Source organism: Cyprinodon tularosa, unplaced genomic scaffold (genome assembly GCF_016077235.1).
Source record: "Cyprinodon tularosa strain WSP-4 unplaced genomic scaffold, ASM1607723v1 ctg288, whole genome shotgun sequence".
Classification (NCBI taxonomy): domain Eukaryota; kingdom Metazoa; phylum Chordata; class Actinopteri; order Cyprinodontiformes; family Cyprinodontidae; genus Cyprinodon; species Cyprinodon tularosa.
Genome location: NW_024038994.1, coordinates 181,088 through 198,205, shown reverse-complemented (window position 1 = coordinate 198,205; position 17,118 = coordinate 181,088). Strand labels below are relative to the sequence as shown.

At 39.9% G+C, this 17,118-nt stretch overlaps 1 protein-coding gene across 2 annotated transcripts in view; it reads left to right on the top strand.

The window, feature by feature from the left end:
- Positions 1-13,438, top strand: part of doc2b (double C2-like domains, beta) — a 291,024-nt gene extending 277,586 nt beyond the window's left edge. For both annotated transcript variants that reach the window (XM_038290765.1, XM_038290764.1), the window contains 3 exons: positions 6,593-6,674; positions 10,450-10,546; positions 12,735-13,438. In XM_038290765.1, the coding sequence (XP_038146693.1) occupies positions 6,593-6,674; positions 10,450-10,546; positions 12,735-12,868 (313 nt within the window). In that variant the 3' untranslated portion in view covers positions 12,869-13,438. The remainder of the gene's footprint in view (positions 1-6,592; positions 6,675-10,449; positions 10,547-12,734) is intronic.
- The last annotated feature ends 3,680 nt before the right edge of the window (positions 13,439-17,118 follow it).

Here is a 17,118-nt window from a genome sequence, read left to right as displayed (position 1 = left end):
AGTAGAACAACCAATCAGATGGTTGCATTGGTTAAAATCATGTTTTAGCACCATAACCTCTGCTCCGAGATTGTTTAGCCTCGAGGAGGTCACTGGTCCCATTATATGACAACAATTAGGCCCTCTGCAGTATCCTCATCAACAACCGCTCCTTCTTCCCTCTGGGCAAAGCTGATGAGCAATAACCCACTTAGTCTCCTTTAAAGGACTCTCCAGTATCTTGGGAAATAACAGAGATTGTGTCTCCTGTGAGCACAGGGAAAAGAAAGGATTTTACTGCTGTGAAAACCTGGTCAAAATCCTACATTACTTTATTCAAATTTACTAAACAACACCGTCTGCGCAGACTGTGAACTAAAACGACTGAGTTTGTCTTTGGAGTCAGATCTGAAGACACATCTATAAAAACATGCCTGTGCACCCAGGGCGACAGTGGTCTCAGAGAGTCTGTTTTCAGCACTGACTCACCGACTGCAGTCAAAGCAAGCAGGATATCAGCAACACCTCGCTGCATGTTTTCAGAATGGGAACAGCAGCACCTTGGTAATAACAAGGAATGTGAGGTGCAACAGGCTGTTTCCTGGTCATTAGACACAACTGCTGCAGCTCCACTGAAACAAGTCCACGCATAAAATGACGAGTTTATTCGTACTGCATGTTAACAACCCCCCTTTCAGAGACGTAGACAGGTATGGGGCATTAAAGGCTAATAAAGAACACAAACGACCCCATTCCTAAGGGGTGGACCCTATGTCTAGTTCGACTTGCATGTTTTCTAAGCCAAAAAAAGGCTTTGCTTTGGTCCACTCTATAAAGTACGGAAGAGGATTAGGGCCACTGGAAAAAAAAAAAAAAAAGTTAACTGATTTTTAAATTTTATTTCAGTTTAACATGGGAAAAAAAGTCAGAATTCTGACTTTTTTTCTCAGAATTCTGACTTTAATCTCAGAATTCTGACTTTTTTTCTCAGAATTCTGACTTTTTTTCTCAGTATTCTGACTTTAATCTCAGAATTCTGACTTTTTTTCTCAGAATTCTGACTCTTTTTCTCAGAATTCTGACTTTAATCTCAGAATTCTGACTTTTTTCCCATGTTAAACTGAAATAAAATTTAAAAATCAGTTTACTTTTTTTTCAGTGGCCCTAATCCTCTTCGGTAATAAAGCCTGGAACTAGGGGCAGATTTACCATTAGGCAAAACTTGGCAGCTGCCTAGGGCCCCAAGTTCGTGGGGGCCCCATAAACGTCCTTTTTACATGTATGGTTAATACAGGTATTAGTCATTTGTGCGCAGTAATTATGTTTTTGATGCAAATCCTTTCTGTAAAATGCCATCAGAATGCTTGTAACAGTAAGTGCACACCCCCCCCCCCCCCCCCCCCCCCCCCCCCCCCCCCATGGACTGATCCATTGGTGCCACAAATGGTGCCAAGAGTACTGTTGCCAGCTTTGCCCCATGCGCTTTTGTCTCTTTATTTAGCAACTTTTCAGACCCCTCTATCACTTTTTTTTATGCTTATTTATAAATAATAAAATCAAAGATAAAATTCTGTATCTGTATAATGGGTCTGTTTTATGTGTTGTCTTTTCAATTCAGAGGGCTCTATGCATGTCTTTGCCTAGGGCCCCAAATTTCCTAAATCCGCCCCTGCCTGGAACTAAACATTATTTTTGACATTTTTTATTGAAAAAGCTTCCCGAATGGGAATCGAAACATCTTCAAACTTGGAAATAAAGTCCAGTGGATTGTTTTCTTTTTTTTTTTTTTACTTTTTTTGGAACAAGTTAATTAATTGTCAAAGGGGTTCAGATTGGGGTCTGCTCTTCTCTTTGGTGTCTGTTTAGGATCTGATTTTGGGGTTAATCTCTTTTCTCTAGGACAGGGGTCTTCAACGTTTTCTAGGCCAAAGACCCCCAAACTGATGGCGAGATGGAGTGGGGACCCCAAAATTATATTTTATGAAATAGTGTTCTATCAAACTGGTCCTATAGTCACTCTCTTACATATGGAGTAATGTAATGAAAGTAATTTCTCCCTGGGATTATCAAAGTATTTCTGATTCCTGGTTGATGGGGCAGGTGTTGTGAATGAAACGGTGCCCAGCTTGAAAGAGCTCCTGTGTGTCGCTGAATGTGAGCATTGATGACTGTGAGCCTCTTCTGCCTCCATTTATCTGTTTACTAAAGTATGTTGAATTCATGCTAATGTGTATTTAAAGACATTTCAATTAGTGGAAAAAATTGCAAGTGGGAATGTAAAAAAAACAACTTTCATGACCCCCATGTAGTTCCTCCGTGGACCCCCTAGGGGTCGCGGACCCCCTGTTGAAGACCTCTGCTCTAGGACTCTATACAGAGCTCATGTATCTCATGCAACTAAACAGCCCGATTCTATGATACCTAAATTTATTTTTTTGAAACTCTTCTAAACAAAATGTTTATTAAGAGTTTGTCTTGTCAAACCACAAACCTTTTCCCCTGAAAACATCTTTTTTTCCGTGGTAAGATAAAAAAAACTGCGAGCTTGAAGTCCTAATTTTGAGGCGCTGTCTTCTTCCTTGGTTGGAATTGTCACAGTAATTCCAAAACAGTTACAAAAACAAACCACTGGACTTTGTTTCCAAGTTTGAAGAGGTTTCACTTCCTATCCAGGAAGCTTTTTCAGTTCAAATAGTCAGAAATAGTGCTTAGTTCATGGCGATATACAGTAGCAAGCCCTTGTTTAGAAAACAGGGGTCGTTAAAGGGCTCAACACCCCCTTCAGAGACATAGACAGGTATGGGGCATTGCATGCTAACAAAAGAAGCCAAACGACCCCAATTCCAAAGGGATGGACCCGTTCGTCCGTTTCATTTTGCAGGTTTTCCAAACAAAATCAAGGCTTTGTTGGGCTACTGTATAAAACCTGGAACTCAACACTATTTCTGACATTTTGAATTGAAAAAGTTTCCTGGATGGAAAGAGAAACGTCTTCCAACCTGGAAACGAAGTCCAGTGGAATGTTGAAATGTTTTACTTTTTGGAATGACTATGACCCAGATGACTGAGAAACTGCACCAGCACATTGTCTAAGTCCATCAGGACATAAAGCTTTCTCTTTGTGAAAGGATTGAGCTTTCCGTTCCTGTGTTGTTCCTGAACATTCTGACCAGTTTCTTTCATCTGAGGGAGACTGAAGGCCTGGTTATCCTCCTGCAGCAGTGTGTCGCAGTGAGCTTGTTGCAGATATTTCTGATTCATGCCCAATATTGAAGCGTGGTCTGCGCTATGTTATTCCACGCCACAACGCCAGAGGGACAATGAGTAACTAGCTGCGAGTTTAGATACGGCCGAGGCGGTGAGGAACACTGCAAAAAATCTAAATCTAGATAAGTCATTTTTTCTTAAAATAAGTGCATTTGTTCTTAAATTGAGTAGGTAAAAAGATACATTTTGCCAATGGAACAAGACAATTTACACTTAAAATAAGAAAAAACAGTTGAATTCTCTTATTTCAAGTGCATATTATCTAATTATATTATTTTAAGAGTAAAAATACTCATTCCATTGGCAAACTACCTAATTTACCTACTCAAATTAAGGGTGAATACACTTAATTTAAGAAATTTGTACTTATTTCTAGCTCGTTTTTGCAGTGAAGTGGGGGCAAGCTTGTGCAACAACAGAGGGACATGACGGCCAAAAAGAGCAGGAATCTACACTGCAACCTTAAATTAAGTGTATTTACTCTTGCTTTGAGTAGGTTGATAAGATGTTTTGCCAATGGAATGAGAATTTTCACTCTTAAAATAAGGTAATTAGATAATATACACTTGAAATAAGACAACGAAATAGTTTTTTTCTTATTTTAAATGCAAATTGTCTCGTTCCATAAGCAAAGTGTCTCACTTACCTGCTCAATTCAAGAAAAAACGCACTTATTTAAAGAAAAAATGACTTATCTAGACATCAATTTTTTCCCAGTGTAGGTGGAAAAGCGTTCTCGTACACCTCGCTCTTTTGGCTGCTCCATCTTCATGTTTTCCAGTACAGTAAATACGCATAGTGTAGAGTGGATGTAGATTTGACCAATCAGAGGCCTCCTGTCTGCTGTCACCTACAATTTTAAAAAGGTGCAGCAGAGTGTCTGCAGAAGGCGCGGGGGCTCATTTGCATTCGCTGCGACACACGCACACAACCTGGTCTCTGACTATAAATCAGCCTTGAGTGGCTCAGATGGTTGAAACAGGGACCCAGCTGAGCCACTTTAGATGGACAGTCATAACATTAGTGTAGATTCCTCCTAACTTCCCTGTCATAACATCCTGTTTCTGAAGACTTCCCTGATACCACTGGATTGGAGAATCTCAGAAAATGCTGAATAGGTGAGGTCTTCTGTTTCCCTGTAAATGGTTGGGTTTGGAATGACAGCGGAAAGGAATCAACTCTATCGCTGCATTGTAGGTTTTTAAAGCTGAAGTCTGAGTCCACCCCCCAGTTTAAAGGAATAGTACACCCAAAACATGATTAGCCTTCATTTTCTACTCACCCCCATGCTGAACAACACTCTGGAGTACTTTTTTGATATCTCAAATGCATCTGGAGATCTGGGAGGCTTCTTGCTGTCTGCTGACATTCAAATAATGGAGGTCTATGGCGCCCGAGGCAGAAAGGTCCATAAAAGTCCACAAAAAACGTGTCAATATTCCTCCATACTGCTCGTCCAATGTATTCCAAGTGTCCTGAGTGGGTAGCGTCCAGAATTTACTCGAAACGAAGTCATTTAGAATGTTTTTAGAGCATAAACAGTAGTGTATAGGATTTCCTGAAAGCGCGTTCACGAGTCTACGGAAACTGCGGCAGACCAAACCAGATGAAAGTGCGCATTCAGCTCGGCAAACAACTCATGCTCTTCCTCAACACTGAAGTCCTCAGACATTTTTCTTTCGTTGTTTCTTTCTTTGCACAGGTAAACAGCACATTTCTTCTTCTACGCTTGCATTATCGGCAGAGCAGACGCTGAATGCGCACTTTCATCTGGTTGGTTTCATTTAAGGTTGGTTTTCTTTCTTAACATAGATGGCTTTGCTTTGGTCCACTCTATAAAGCTCTGAACTTAACGCTAATTCTTACATTTTGAATTGAAAAAGTTTCCTGGATGGGAAGCAAAATGTCTTCAAACTTGGAAACAAAGTCCAGTGGATTGTTTTTTTTTTTTACTTTTTTAGATTGACTATGACCTGGATGACTGAGAACTTCACCAGCTTAATGACCTGTTTTTAACTATGCATGGAAGGACACCGGTCTACATCTATGTGAATTAATAAGTTAAACCAAACATCAATGGGATGTATGCATGGGCGGTTCTAGACAGGGGCCAACTGGGGCCAGGGCCCCTGTAGATCAAGTCCTGGCCCCTGTACTGAAGACATAATACTCAAAGAAATTCTAATGATGATCTGCGCTGGAACAGACATGGTTACTGATAGATTCTTTGGATCTATTTTTTTTTCTTTACAAATTCTGCTTTATTAACTGTTTAAAAACATATCATAAGTGGTATTGAGATAGGATCCCAGTTTTTTCATCTGCTAAATGTTTTTTTCCAAAACAAATGTAAAAAAAAAAAAAACTCTACTTTTTACAGCTAATTTTAACAGTTTTTCTTAAATTCTAATTCAGATTTTTATAGAAAACTGTAATTTCAACTTAAATTAAGTTAAAAAAAAAGTAAAATTCCTAAATTCTAAATGTATATTGACCTATTAAGACATTTAGAATTTTAAGGAAACCTAATTGAATAGAAATTTGACTTCATGCATCTTAATTTATTTGAATCCCTTGGCCTGTTTTTTTTATTTAATGCTTTTCTGTGCCCTCATGAAAACACACTGACCCCCTCCTGGGCCCTCTGGTACATTTGGTCTAGAACAGCCACTGGATATATGTATGTATGTATGTATAGGTTAGATTTTTATATCCTACTTCTGTCGCACGTTGAAGAATATTTCCTCTTAAAATCAAAGCCTTAAATTAATAAAACATTGAAGCATGTGATAAATTTATGTAAACATTCAAATGCAATAAGATAAATGTGAACATAAACGTTTTATCAGTTTAACCCAGGAGGCACCAAATAATTATTAAAAAAGGACCAGAAAAGTTTAGCAAGAACTTAAGATTCAAGAAAAGATTAATACGGGTTTATTTAATTTAGTATTTTAATATATACATTTTTTGGCTATTGAGGTTTGAAATCATTTAGAGCCTTTGCAATCCTTTCGAAACACATAATGATAAACATTTATGTCTAAAACAACCGTTTGTAAAGTAAAATGACCATCTTGACTGAGATAAATGGTGTTTAACACCAGCCAGAGGCCCTTAAAGTCAGGTAATTAAATGCTTTATTGTGAATAATGTACCACAGTGTGCCTGCGCATAAAATGCAGGGTGTTACCACAGCACCCCCTGCAGGACAGATCGACAAACACCCATTAAAAGTGTTTGCAGGGCTTCATACTGTTGGTTTGATTGTAAGTCAGGCTGCAGAAACAGAAACAGTGAGATGTGGTAGGATTAAACCTTCCTGTCCTCTGCCTCTCTGCTGCAGGTACCTGAAGCCTGATGAGAACAAAAAGTCAAAGCACAAGACCGCTGTGAAAAAGAAGACTCTCAATCCCGAGTTCAACGAGGTAAAGCACCCCCATCTCCTAACCCTGCATTTCCAGTTGGGCTTTATTCCATCTCTGAGGTGAAGACTGTAGCAGAACATGAGTCCAAATCAGCTTTGTGACACAGAGACATATTTGATAGCTGTTCTGTTGACTATAGGGGCCTTTTTATGACGTTGCAGTAAATAATTCAGCATCTTTCTCTCAAAATATCATTCTAATATTTTTTTATTAACAAAAATATATTTTATTTGAAATATTTCAGGCAAGCCTTAAAGTTTCAGGTTGTGATTTGCAGCCAGATAAGGAGATGTTTTGCTTTTCTGATTCCTCTGGATGCCTCAGTGGAAGGTGGATCAGTTCACATGTATCCAACTGAATACAATTGGCCCAGCAGCTTGACATTTCCTCTGACATTTTTGGTGCCCATATTCCTCCATCACCTCTCGGCCTTTCAGACGGAGTCATAGCATCCTCTGGTACATCAGGGCATCGATTCAAGTTGACCACAAATCTTAATATGTCCCCCCCTCCTCAATGTAATCTGTTTTAAACCTTTTTATCAGACGTGGTTTGTATCATACTGACTCTGCACTTCTTCAATAATGCGAGTCTATATTTCCATTTTCCATTTATTATGTCACTGGAGGTCTTATACAGTCCTGAAAAATCTGAAAATGCTTATCATACTTTATAGGTTGCAGAGGTGGATTTACATAAACAAAACGAAAAACAAATAAAATAATTTTTCATGAATATTATGTTTTTGTTAATCAGTTTCTTTAACCCTTTAAAGCCTGATCCAAGAATAAAACAAAACAGAAAATTACTTTTTTTGGTTTGAAGTCCTTATTTGGCCTTTTAACTAAATATGTAAAAAGAAAAAACATTATATTAATAATTTATTACTATGCGATAAGTCAAGATTATTTTTGGTGTAGTCTTCTGCCCTCTGTTATCAGGTATATCTGATTGTGTACAATAGGATTTTGAGCAAAGTTTTTACCATTAAATTATGCAAAAGGTGTCAGACGCAAAACATGTCAGAAACCGTATGTATCAAATATGATACATTTGGCATTATAGGGTTAAAGATGAAATCCTTGATTGAAACCCTTTTGGTATTAAGGACAGAGGGAGCAAAAAGACCAACTAATTCACTAAAGTCAGATTTTCTGTGCGTTATATTTAGTATGTTGCATAAATGTGCCTAAAGAAAAACAACACTGCATGTTTGTGACATTGTGCAGCACTTTAATGCCTAATGCTACGTTTCTAGATGTTGGAGCTTGGCCTGTTTTCCAGTGTAGTCCTGTTTCTCTGACTGTGACTAACTGGATGTGCTCTCTTCATCCTCTGACATGGGAGCTGGCTCGGAGCTCGTCTGCCTGGCTGTGTGTTTCCTGGATGGGGCCGCCTTTTACAGCTGCCTTTTGTATCTATGCTTCTTTTTCTATGTCTGCTTCTGTCTCCTTGAACCTTTTGTCGCTATATTTAGCGACTTCTCAGACCCCTCTAGCACTTTGATTTCAAAATCTAGAGACTTTTTTCTGCTACTGGAGACTTTGGAGACAACATCTAAAAGCAGCGAACTCTGCTCTCCAGAGCAAGTAGATTGGTAACCCCGCCTCCTGCTCTCCTCTATCTTGTCTGCTGTCATGATTCATGCAGCTATTATTTATTACTTTCTCTTATTTTAGTTATTTACTTTTGCTGTAGCCTTTTTAGAAAAATAGGAAGGGGCAATCAGCCAAGTTCGAATAGGCTTAATGATTGGAAAGTCTTTGATTCTTTTTTGAGACAGCGTTAATGTCATGATTTCATTAAAGGTCTGACCCAAAATGCAGAAGACCAAACAGAGAGACCAGGGGAAAGTTTAACAGGTTTATTAAGAATATACAGATGAGTCCAGTGCTGCTCTGAACATTGTCAAACCGGAATTCTCCAGAAAAAGGTGTCCTTTATGGAATCCAGTCTGTGTGGAATGTTCCAGTGATTGTCTTGTTTGGTGTTGGGCGGACAGGGTTACTCAGACTGCGGTTGTTCCTTGGTGAATAGAGAAGCTGACTGCCACTCAGATTTCCTGCGGTACCTGAACGGGCTGTGGTGTAGATGAAACCTTTGCTCGGTGTGAAGCTCAAACGACCTCTTGGGGAAAGTGGATCCAAACTTCCTGTTTGGAAGCCCAGCTCAGTTAGAAGCTCAGTGGATCCTTCCAGAGAGAGAAGGTCCGAACAAATCCAGTTTGCAGGATGACTTCCTGCCGAGAGGCAAAGACAAAAAACAAAGTTAAGACTCAGGTTGACAAAAACTCAGTTTAACTCAGCAAAACTAAGCATGGCTAGAGTGCCCTGTATTGGCAAACACTCTTGCATTGAGGTAGTGGCAGTCAGCAGCTTAAAGGAATAGTACACCCAAAACATGATTAGCCTTAATTTTCTACTCACCCCCATGCTGAACAACACTCTGGAGTACTTTTTTGATATCTCAAATGCATCTGGAGATCTGGGAGGCTTCTTGCTGTCTGCTGACATTCAAATAATGGAGGTCTATGGCGCCCGAGGCAGAAAGGTCCATAAAAGTCCACAAAAAACGTGTCAATATTCCTCCATACTGCTCGTCCAATGTATTCCAAGTGACATGAGTGGGTAGCGTCCAGAATTTACTCGAAACAAAGTCATTTAGAATGTTTTTAGAGCATAAACAGTAGTGTATAGGATTTCCTAAAAAGCGCGTTCACGAGTCTACGGAAACCGCGGCAGACCAAACCAGATGAAAGTGCGCATTCAGCGTCTGCTCTGCCGATAATGCAAGCGTAGAAGAAGAAATGTGCCGTTTACCTGTGCAAAGAAAGAAACAACGAAAGAAAAATGTCTGAGGACTTCAGTGTTGAGGAAGAGCATGAGTTCTTTGCCGAGCTGAATGCGCTGGTTTGGTCTGCCAGCTTCCGTAGACTCGTGAACTCGCTTTTAGGAAATCCTATACACTACTGTTTATGCTCTAAAAACATTCTAAATGACTTCGTTTCGAGTAAATTCTGGACGCTACCCACTCAGGACACTTGGAATACATTGGATGAGCAGTATGGAGGAATATTGACACGTTTTTTGTGGACTTTTATGGACCTTTCTGCCTCGGGCGCCATAGACCTCCATTATTTGAATGTCAGCAGACAGCAAGAAGCCTCCCAGATCTCCAGATGCATTTGAGATATCAAAAAAGTACTCCAGAGTGTTGTTCAGCATGGGGGTGAGTAGAAAATGAAGGCTAATCATGTTTTGGGTGTACTATTCCTTTAAGAGCACTCCACAGGTAATAAGGCAATGAGCTGCAGGTGTGCAAGGAGACCCAATGAGGATGGGGGCACCACCGTGGAGGAGGAAAGGAAACACAAAAACAGACCACCCAAACTGGATTCCTGACAGTTAAAAGTCAGCTGAGCACATTGCCAATATGAAAAGAAAAGGGGATAAAAGAAAACATAATGAGGAAAACAGCAAGAAAATGGATAAGAAGAGACAAAAGGACAAAAGGTAGAACTAATAATCTGTGTCTGTTCTATAAAACTTTCTGTATCTGTGTAATGGGTCTGTTTTATGTGTTGTCTCCTCAGTTCAGAGGGTCCAACTCCTGTCTTTGCCTAGGCCCCCAAATTTCTTAAATACACCCCTGTTGCTGAACACTGAAAAAAGTAAAAGGCACCCTCAGAGATCGCTGAACAGAAAAGGACTCATTGTATCCATATACTCTGTAGGTCTGCATTAACAATTGTCTTTCTTCTTATTTGTCCACGAAGGAGTTCTGTTACGACATAAAATATGCAGACCTCACGAAAAAGACTTTGGAGATCACCGTGTGGGACTACGACATCGGAAAGTCAAATGATTTCATTGGTGAGTCTGATGCTTCTTATGGAAGGTATGCTGCTGTAGAGGAAGGGGTTAAATAAATACATGAAGCCGCATCCAGCAGCTCATCATACACTCTGTCCAGCTGAGGCTCCATCGGTTCGGTTTCTTTGCAAAAATTAAAACATGTATCACCTTTTAAACTGCCTTTCACACCTACAGTGTATCGGCACCTAATACTGGGTCTGGGAGTAAAATCAGTGGAAGCATTTAAATTTAGGCAACAAACCAGATCCCAGCAACACCCAGCAGCAACCTCTCATTTTGCCTTTTATCAAATAATGACAAATCTCTGCAGTTCAGTAATAAATCTTTAACTGGAGGGCTAACAATCGATAACATGTTATTAAATAAACTACTTCCATGGTGTACAAGCGCCTGATTAACCATTAGTCTGCATTTGATTAAAGATAATAAAGATAAATAGTCTTTACAGCTTGTGCCAATTAACAGACTTTAAGTTCTGTGTTGTTTGTTCAAACTCTATTTTCTTCTTGAGGGAGATTTCAGACATTAAATTCAGACTAATTTAGATAGGATTTAAAAATAGGGGTGGGAGATGTGAGCTTTATGGTGATATTTTGTTAAATTTACAATAAAAGTGATGATTAAAAAAGTATTTACTCGTTCTTTACCGTCTTTCGTAGGGAAATGTATGACTGTTCATTGCCGTTCAATAGGTTTTATCAGGACACTAGTGACACAGAACCGTGATCTTGATCACTAAAATGCAGTCAACAGCTGCATTCAATCATGTATTTTTATTTAATTATATTTACTGAGGTAAAAAATAATCAATATTAGCAACTATGGTTATGATTTTCAAACATAAATAGGAATTTGAAATTATGATTAATCACATTTCATACCGTGATAAGAAACTCTTCATGTTGTTGATAAATAATTAATGTTTCTATGTATTTTAGTCCAAAACGTTGTTAGATTCACCAAGAATCAACTAAGTGTGAAGTAATGAACTAAGTAAATCTGAACCTGTATCATCTTGTAAAGTGATTCTCATAATGTAAAATAATGTATGTTTTTAACTGTAATTATGAAGGAGTCAGCAGTCTTATTGAAAAATGTAATTCAATTCACTTTATTTATAAAGCTCCAATTCACATCATGTCATCTCAAGGAGCTTCACAGTTCACCAGATCATCCAGTCAAATTGATTCAGTTTTCTTTCCCACGACAACCAGTTGATTGCATCGACTCATTGACTCTTTAGCAATCCCTCATGCTAAGCATGCTTGTAGCGACAGTGGAGAGGAAAAACTCCCTTTTAACAAGAAGAAACCTCCAGCAGAACCAGGGAAAAATATAAAAAACCTTATTTTAGTTCAACCGCAAACTGGAATGTTGTGCATGCAGCAACCAGCTTTAAGAAGAGAGTACCAGTAAGTAGCCTCATGAGACCATCCTGATATCGCGAGCTTAGCAGATCAGTCTGGCTACTTTTCGTTAAAGAAAATTTGGTGCCGTTCACCAAACGAACGTCCAATAAGCGTTGGCTTAGAGGCGGGTTGAGGTGTGACGCAACGAGAAGCGCGACAGTTCAGTCTAAAGAACATGGCGGCTTCAGCCGATGAAACTAGCGTTAGCGTGGCTATCGAGCAAGTTTTATTGGAATTACAGAGTATTTCTTCACTGAAAGAAGAGCAAAACACTGCTCTGGAGGCTTTTCTCAGAGGAAAAGATGTTTTTGCTCTTCTCCCGACTGGTTTCGGCAAGAGTTTGATCTATCAATTGGCTCCTCTTCGTCGTCGCTCTGTTAGTACGTCATATGCTTCGTTGATCTGATTGGTTTATTTGGCCCGTCTATCACCAACATAGGCCAATCAGCTAACCAGTATTTTCGCCCCTTCCCAAAATTACTTCAACGGAAGGTTTCCAGATGGATATGAGGAGCAAATCCATCTGGTGGAGTCAGGTTACCAGTAAAGTGGGATCAAGATCAAATCCACCTGTTGTTAAACTGAACCTCAGTAAGAATCATGTAATTAGTCTGTGAGAACAAACAGCATCCCAACCTTGTTCTGTTTAGTTGACAATCCCAACATGGAGTGAGGATGAAAAACATATATATATAAAACATAAAACATTTTCCTTTATCTGTTCTTTATCTGATTGCCGCCCCCCTGATACATCCTATCTGTACATTGTCTTCTAGGTGGAGTATCTCTGGGCATCAATGCGAATGGTGAGCGGCTAAAGCACTGGTTCGACTGCCTCAAAAACAAGGACAAAAAAATAGAACGCTGGCACACACTGACCAATGAGTTACCAGGCTCACTGAACGAGTGAAGATCTGCATCCTGTCATCAAACCCAATGGCCTCCAGCCCCAACTGCCCGCACCCCATCAGCTCTTCTCTTGATTCTTCTCAAGTTGGACAACAAACTCCTCTCTATGGGAATATATTTCCTGTCAACAGGGCTAAATTATATATTACAGGTCTTGCACATCACAACTTGCACGACTGCTTATGTAACCTCCTTTCCAGTTATCAAGTCCACCCAGAGAATGATGGGCTGTTGACTTCTTACTGTTCAGCTGTCTTGCATGATCGGTGAAGATAAAGAAAAGTAAATAGTCTCTGTTTGATGAGGCCTTTTACAGCAGCTGAATAAACTTCACAGAACATAAAGCAGGAGAGAAACAAAACCACCTTCCTATGTGAAACACAGCAGAAATGTAGGCGAAAATGATACTGAAAGAGTAGCAAATGTTTCCTAATGTGGATCATCTCAAACTAACATTTGGTCATCAGACTTTTTTCTAATATTTTGTTTTGTAAAGACAAACCTGTGTGGGAATATGTTGCCATTTTATATTGGTTTAACATTTTACACAACAGACTGATTAGTAGCTTTGGTTGCTGAAGAAATGTCTCATTTAAACATTATTGTCCCAATCTGACAGAAAACTATCATCCTTGAGAGCCTGCTTAAATTTTGCAATTATTCTTTAATCTAATCCTTCTTTTTTATAAACAATAACAGTTCTCAACCTTTTATTTGACCAATAAAAAGCAGTTCATTGCATTTTGAATAGACACAGGGATGGAAACTCGTAGGCACAAACTTGTTTACAAAATAACTTAATCTTCCCATGATGAGTTCATGTACTGCCAATCAGATCCAGATTTTCAGCTTGGGAGAGATGGTTTTAATTAACCTGACTCCGCCAGATGGATTTGCTCCGCATATCCATGTGGAAACCTTCCGTAGAAGTAATTTTGGGAAGGGGCGAAAATACTGGTTAGCTGATTGGCCTATGTTAGTGATAGACGGGCCAAATAAACCAATCAGATCAACGAAGCATATGACGTACTAACAGAGCGACGACGAAGAGGAGCCAATTGATAGATCAAACTCTTGCCGAAACCAGTGGGGAGAAGAGCAAAAACATCTTTTCCTCTGAGAAAAGCCTCCAGAGCAGTGTTTTGCTCTTCTTTCAGTGAAGAAATACTCTGTAATTCCGATAAAACTTGCTCGATAGCCACGCTAACGCTAGTTTCATCGGCTGAAGCCGCCATGTTCTTTAGACTGAACTGTCGCGCTTCTCGTTGCGTCACACCTCAACCCGCCTCAAAGCCAACGCTGATTGGACGTTCGTTTGGTGAACGGCTCCAAATTTTCTTTAACGGAGAGTCTCCAGACTGATCTGCGAGTGAAATCTTAAAGCTTGCGAGATCAGGATGGTCTCAAGAGGCTAGGTTTTAATAGGCTTAAAGAAAACAAGAAAACTAAGCGTTTGGATTTTTAAAAGACGTTTTGAGATGAAATCCAGCATTTTTGTCCATTTGTGATCAATAAATTAGCTTATAAATGTATAAGCCTGTTAGAGCAACCGATTTATGCAGTTCGAGAGTCAAACCAGAGCAAGAAGGTCCATTGAACAACTATAAATAATTTTGTGTCTCGCTTGGACTCTAGTCTCAAAGGACACATGATATGATTAATAGACTATTTACTTTTCAGTTGAGCTTTGGGGTTAACTCATAAAAATTGTATTAATTCCCATTTCCAAAGTAAAATATCATGTAAAAGCAAATTTAAAAATAGAAAAACAGATCAACAAGCAGCTAAGAGTTGCTTAAAGGAGGGGATGCTTCATATGGAACGACAGACTAAGGGTGTTGTAGCAGCACTCCAGCTCCTTTAGTTTCTTCTGTACCGCATGGAAAAACAGTCTAGCAACTAGTATTGAAACGCGAGCAATTCCAGATAATGTTCTTCAACTTGTGATGTTTATTAAAAGAAAACAAAAATAAGAGAACATCCACTTTCGTATAAAATAAACTCGGTCAAAAACTGTGTTGCTTCCAGCGTATCTGTTTTTCCCTCAGTCCTTACGTACAGTACCTAAAAGCAAACAAAACAAAAAAACACGTATACAATTACAGCATTCAGGAAGCCCAAAAATATGCATTTCAAATTGCATTTCTATATTCTATGCTTTTAATATTACAGTTTTTAAACTTAAATTATAATCTTAACAACAAACAAAATTATCAATCTTGTATTTTAACCCTTTTTAAATCTATAAATGAATTTGTCTCAAATTGGCTCTTACAGGTGTTTCCGCTTGAAGTCAAGTAAGGCATTATGCTACGTTCAGACAGCATGCTGCAGAGGCAGCAGAAGCAGCTGGTTTAAATGCAGAATCAATGGTTGACGTGCATCAAGGTGCAGGAAAGGTCCTGTAGCGCGTCTAGAGCAGCAGGAGCAGCGCATCTTGACGCACCTGAGCAGCCAAAACAGCTCCTCATGAGCTTCTGAGCATCTGAGGTGCAGGACGCGCTTCAGAAGCAGCAGCTGCTGGAGTTGGCAGGGACACGGACACAGCGCTGCTGATGCAGAAAATTAACTTAAAATGCAGAAACCTGCCGGCAGAATTTGTTAAATTTTATCATCCTGGTGCGTGCAGTTTTAATTACGTACGCGAAAAACGCCTTCCAGCCGCTGCGAACAGTAGCGGAAAAACACAAAGAGGCGACCGGGCCAGAGGCAGCTGTTGAAGGGGATTTCCAGTGACAGCTCACCACCGGTGTATGGGGGCTTCATGCCGGTCCGACAGCCAAATAATATTTGAATGCAGGGTCTTAATCTTGATGAACCGACTGCACAGATTAAGTTTTCAGGACTTTCTCACTTAAAAACAGATTAAAACTATTTTTCACCCTCTGATCACAGAAAATATAGCAAACCGCTTCGGGACACACTTTACTGGACGCGATTTAGGAGCGTCAAAGATGCACTTGAGGCACGTCAGACCTTAATGTGTACAAAAATCAAAAATGAAGAAGCAGACGTTTTTTTTGCTGCTTCCAGCACTTGCGGTCTGAATGTAGCATAAGAAAAAGTTAAAGTTCAAAGATGAAACCTCTGGGGGGCGGAGAACCTGTTATAGGTGTTGTAATACTATTGCCAGGCCAGCAGGTGGTGAGCTAGCGCTGCCATATAGGTGTGAAAGGTACAAGAAAGATAGGAAAATGTGAAGAATGAATGCAGAAGGGGGGAATAAAGTCTTTAGATGTTGCTCTTTGTTTGGTACATGCATATTAAGGGTAGTGGAGGATGCAAACACACCAGTGTGTAGCCAGTAATGCTTAAAGGGGTATCATGGCGGAGAGGCTAGAGGGGCGGCTTCAGACTTAAACGTAATCGGTTTCACGGCTGCTTTGTTGCGATTGGACCCGGACCCGACAAAGCAGCTTGTCATATACGGTCAAACCCAGCTTCATCTGCACGGCGCTTAAAGCATCAAGTCATGAGAAATGTTGTAGCTTAGAGACGTAGCAGACTGGTACCTTTCCACAGAATTTAAAAACACTCCCAAATCCAGTCTGTTTGGCGTTCACCATAGTTGTGAATGACTGCTTCTGACCAAATACTTTCAATCATAAAATACAGTTTTGATGCATTTAGATGCCAGCTGTAATTCCTGTTCCAGTTTGACCAGCACTCTTAATTTTATACACATGTTTATATTCCTGTACTGTTTTTCCTGTTTCCATTCATTTTATCTCCAGAATAATTAATATTAGTCAGCTGTGCAATGTTATGGGTCTAACTTTTCATGATGATAATATGGCACCCCAGAAACTAAAACATTATTTCTAGGACCCATCCTCCACATCAGTTAATTGTCCAAATGTAGGGGCTATGTTAGAAACAGAGACCACAAAGGTGACCGTAGACAGTGCCGCAGAAAGGAGGCTTTTGATTGGTTGAAATCTACATCCGCTCTACACTACCCGTATTTCCTGTTCAGTTCCTTACCGGCTTGCTTTGTTTGTCTGACCACTATTGTGGAAAAAAACTTGTGAAGATGGACCAGCTAGCAGAGCGAGGTGCGCGAGAACGCTGGGACCCTTTTCCCACCTGGATCTCCGCTCTTTTTGGCCCTCATGTCCCTCCGTTGTCGCACAAACTTGCCCACACTTCCTCGCCGCCTCGGCCGTATCTAGACCCACAGCTAGTTCCTGATTGGCCCTCTGGCGTTGTGGCGTGGAATAACATAGCGCAGACCACGCTTCAATATTGGGC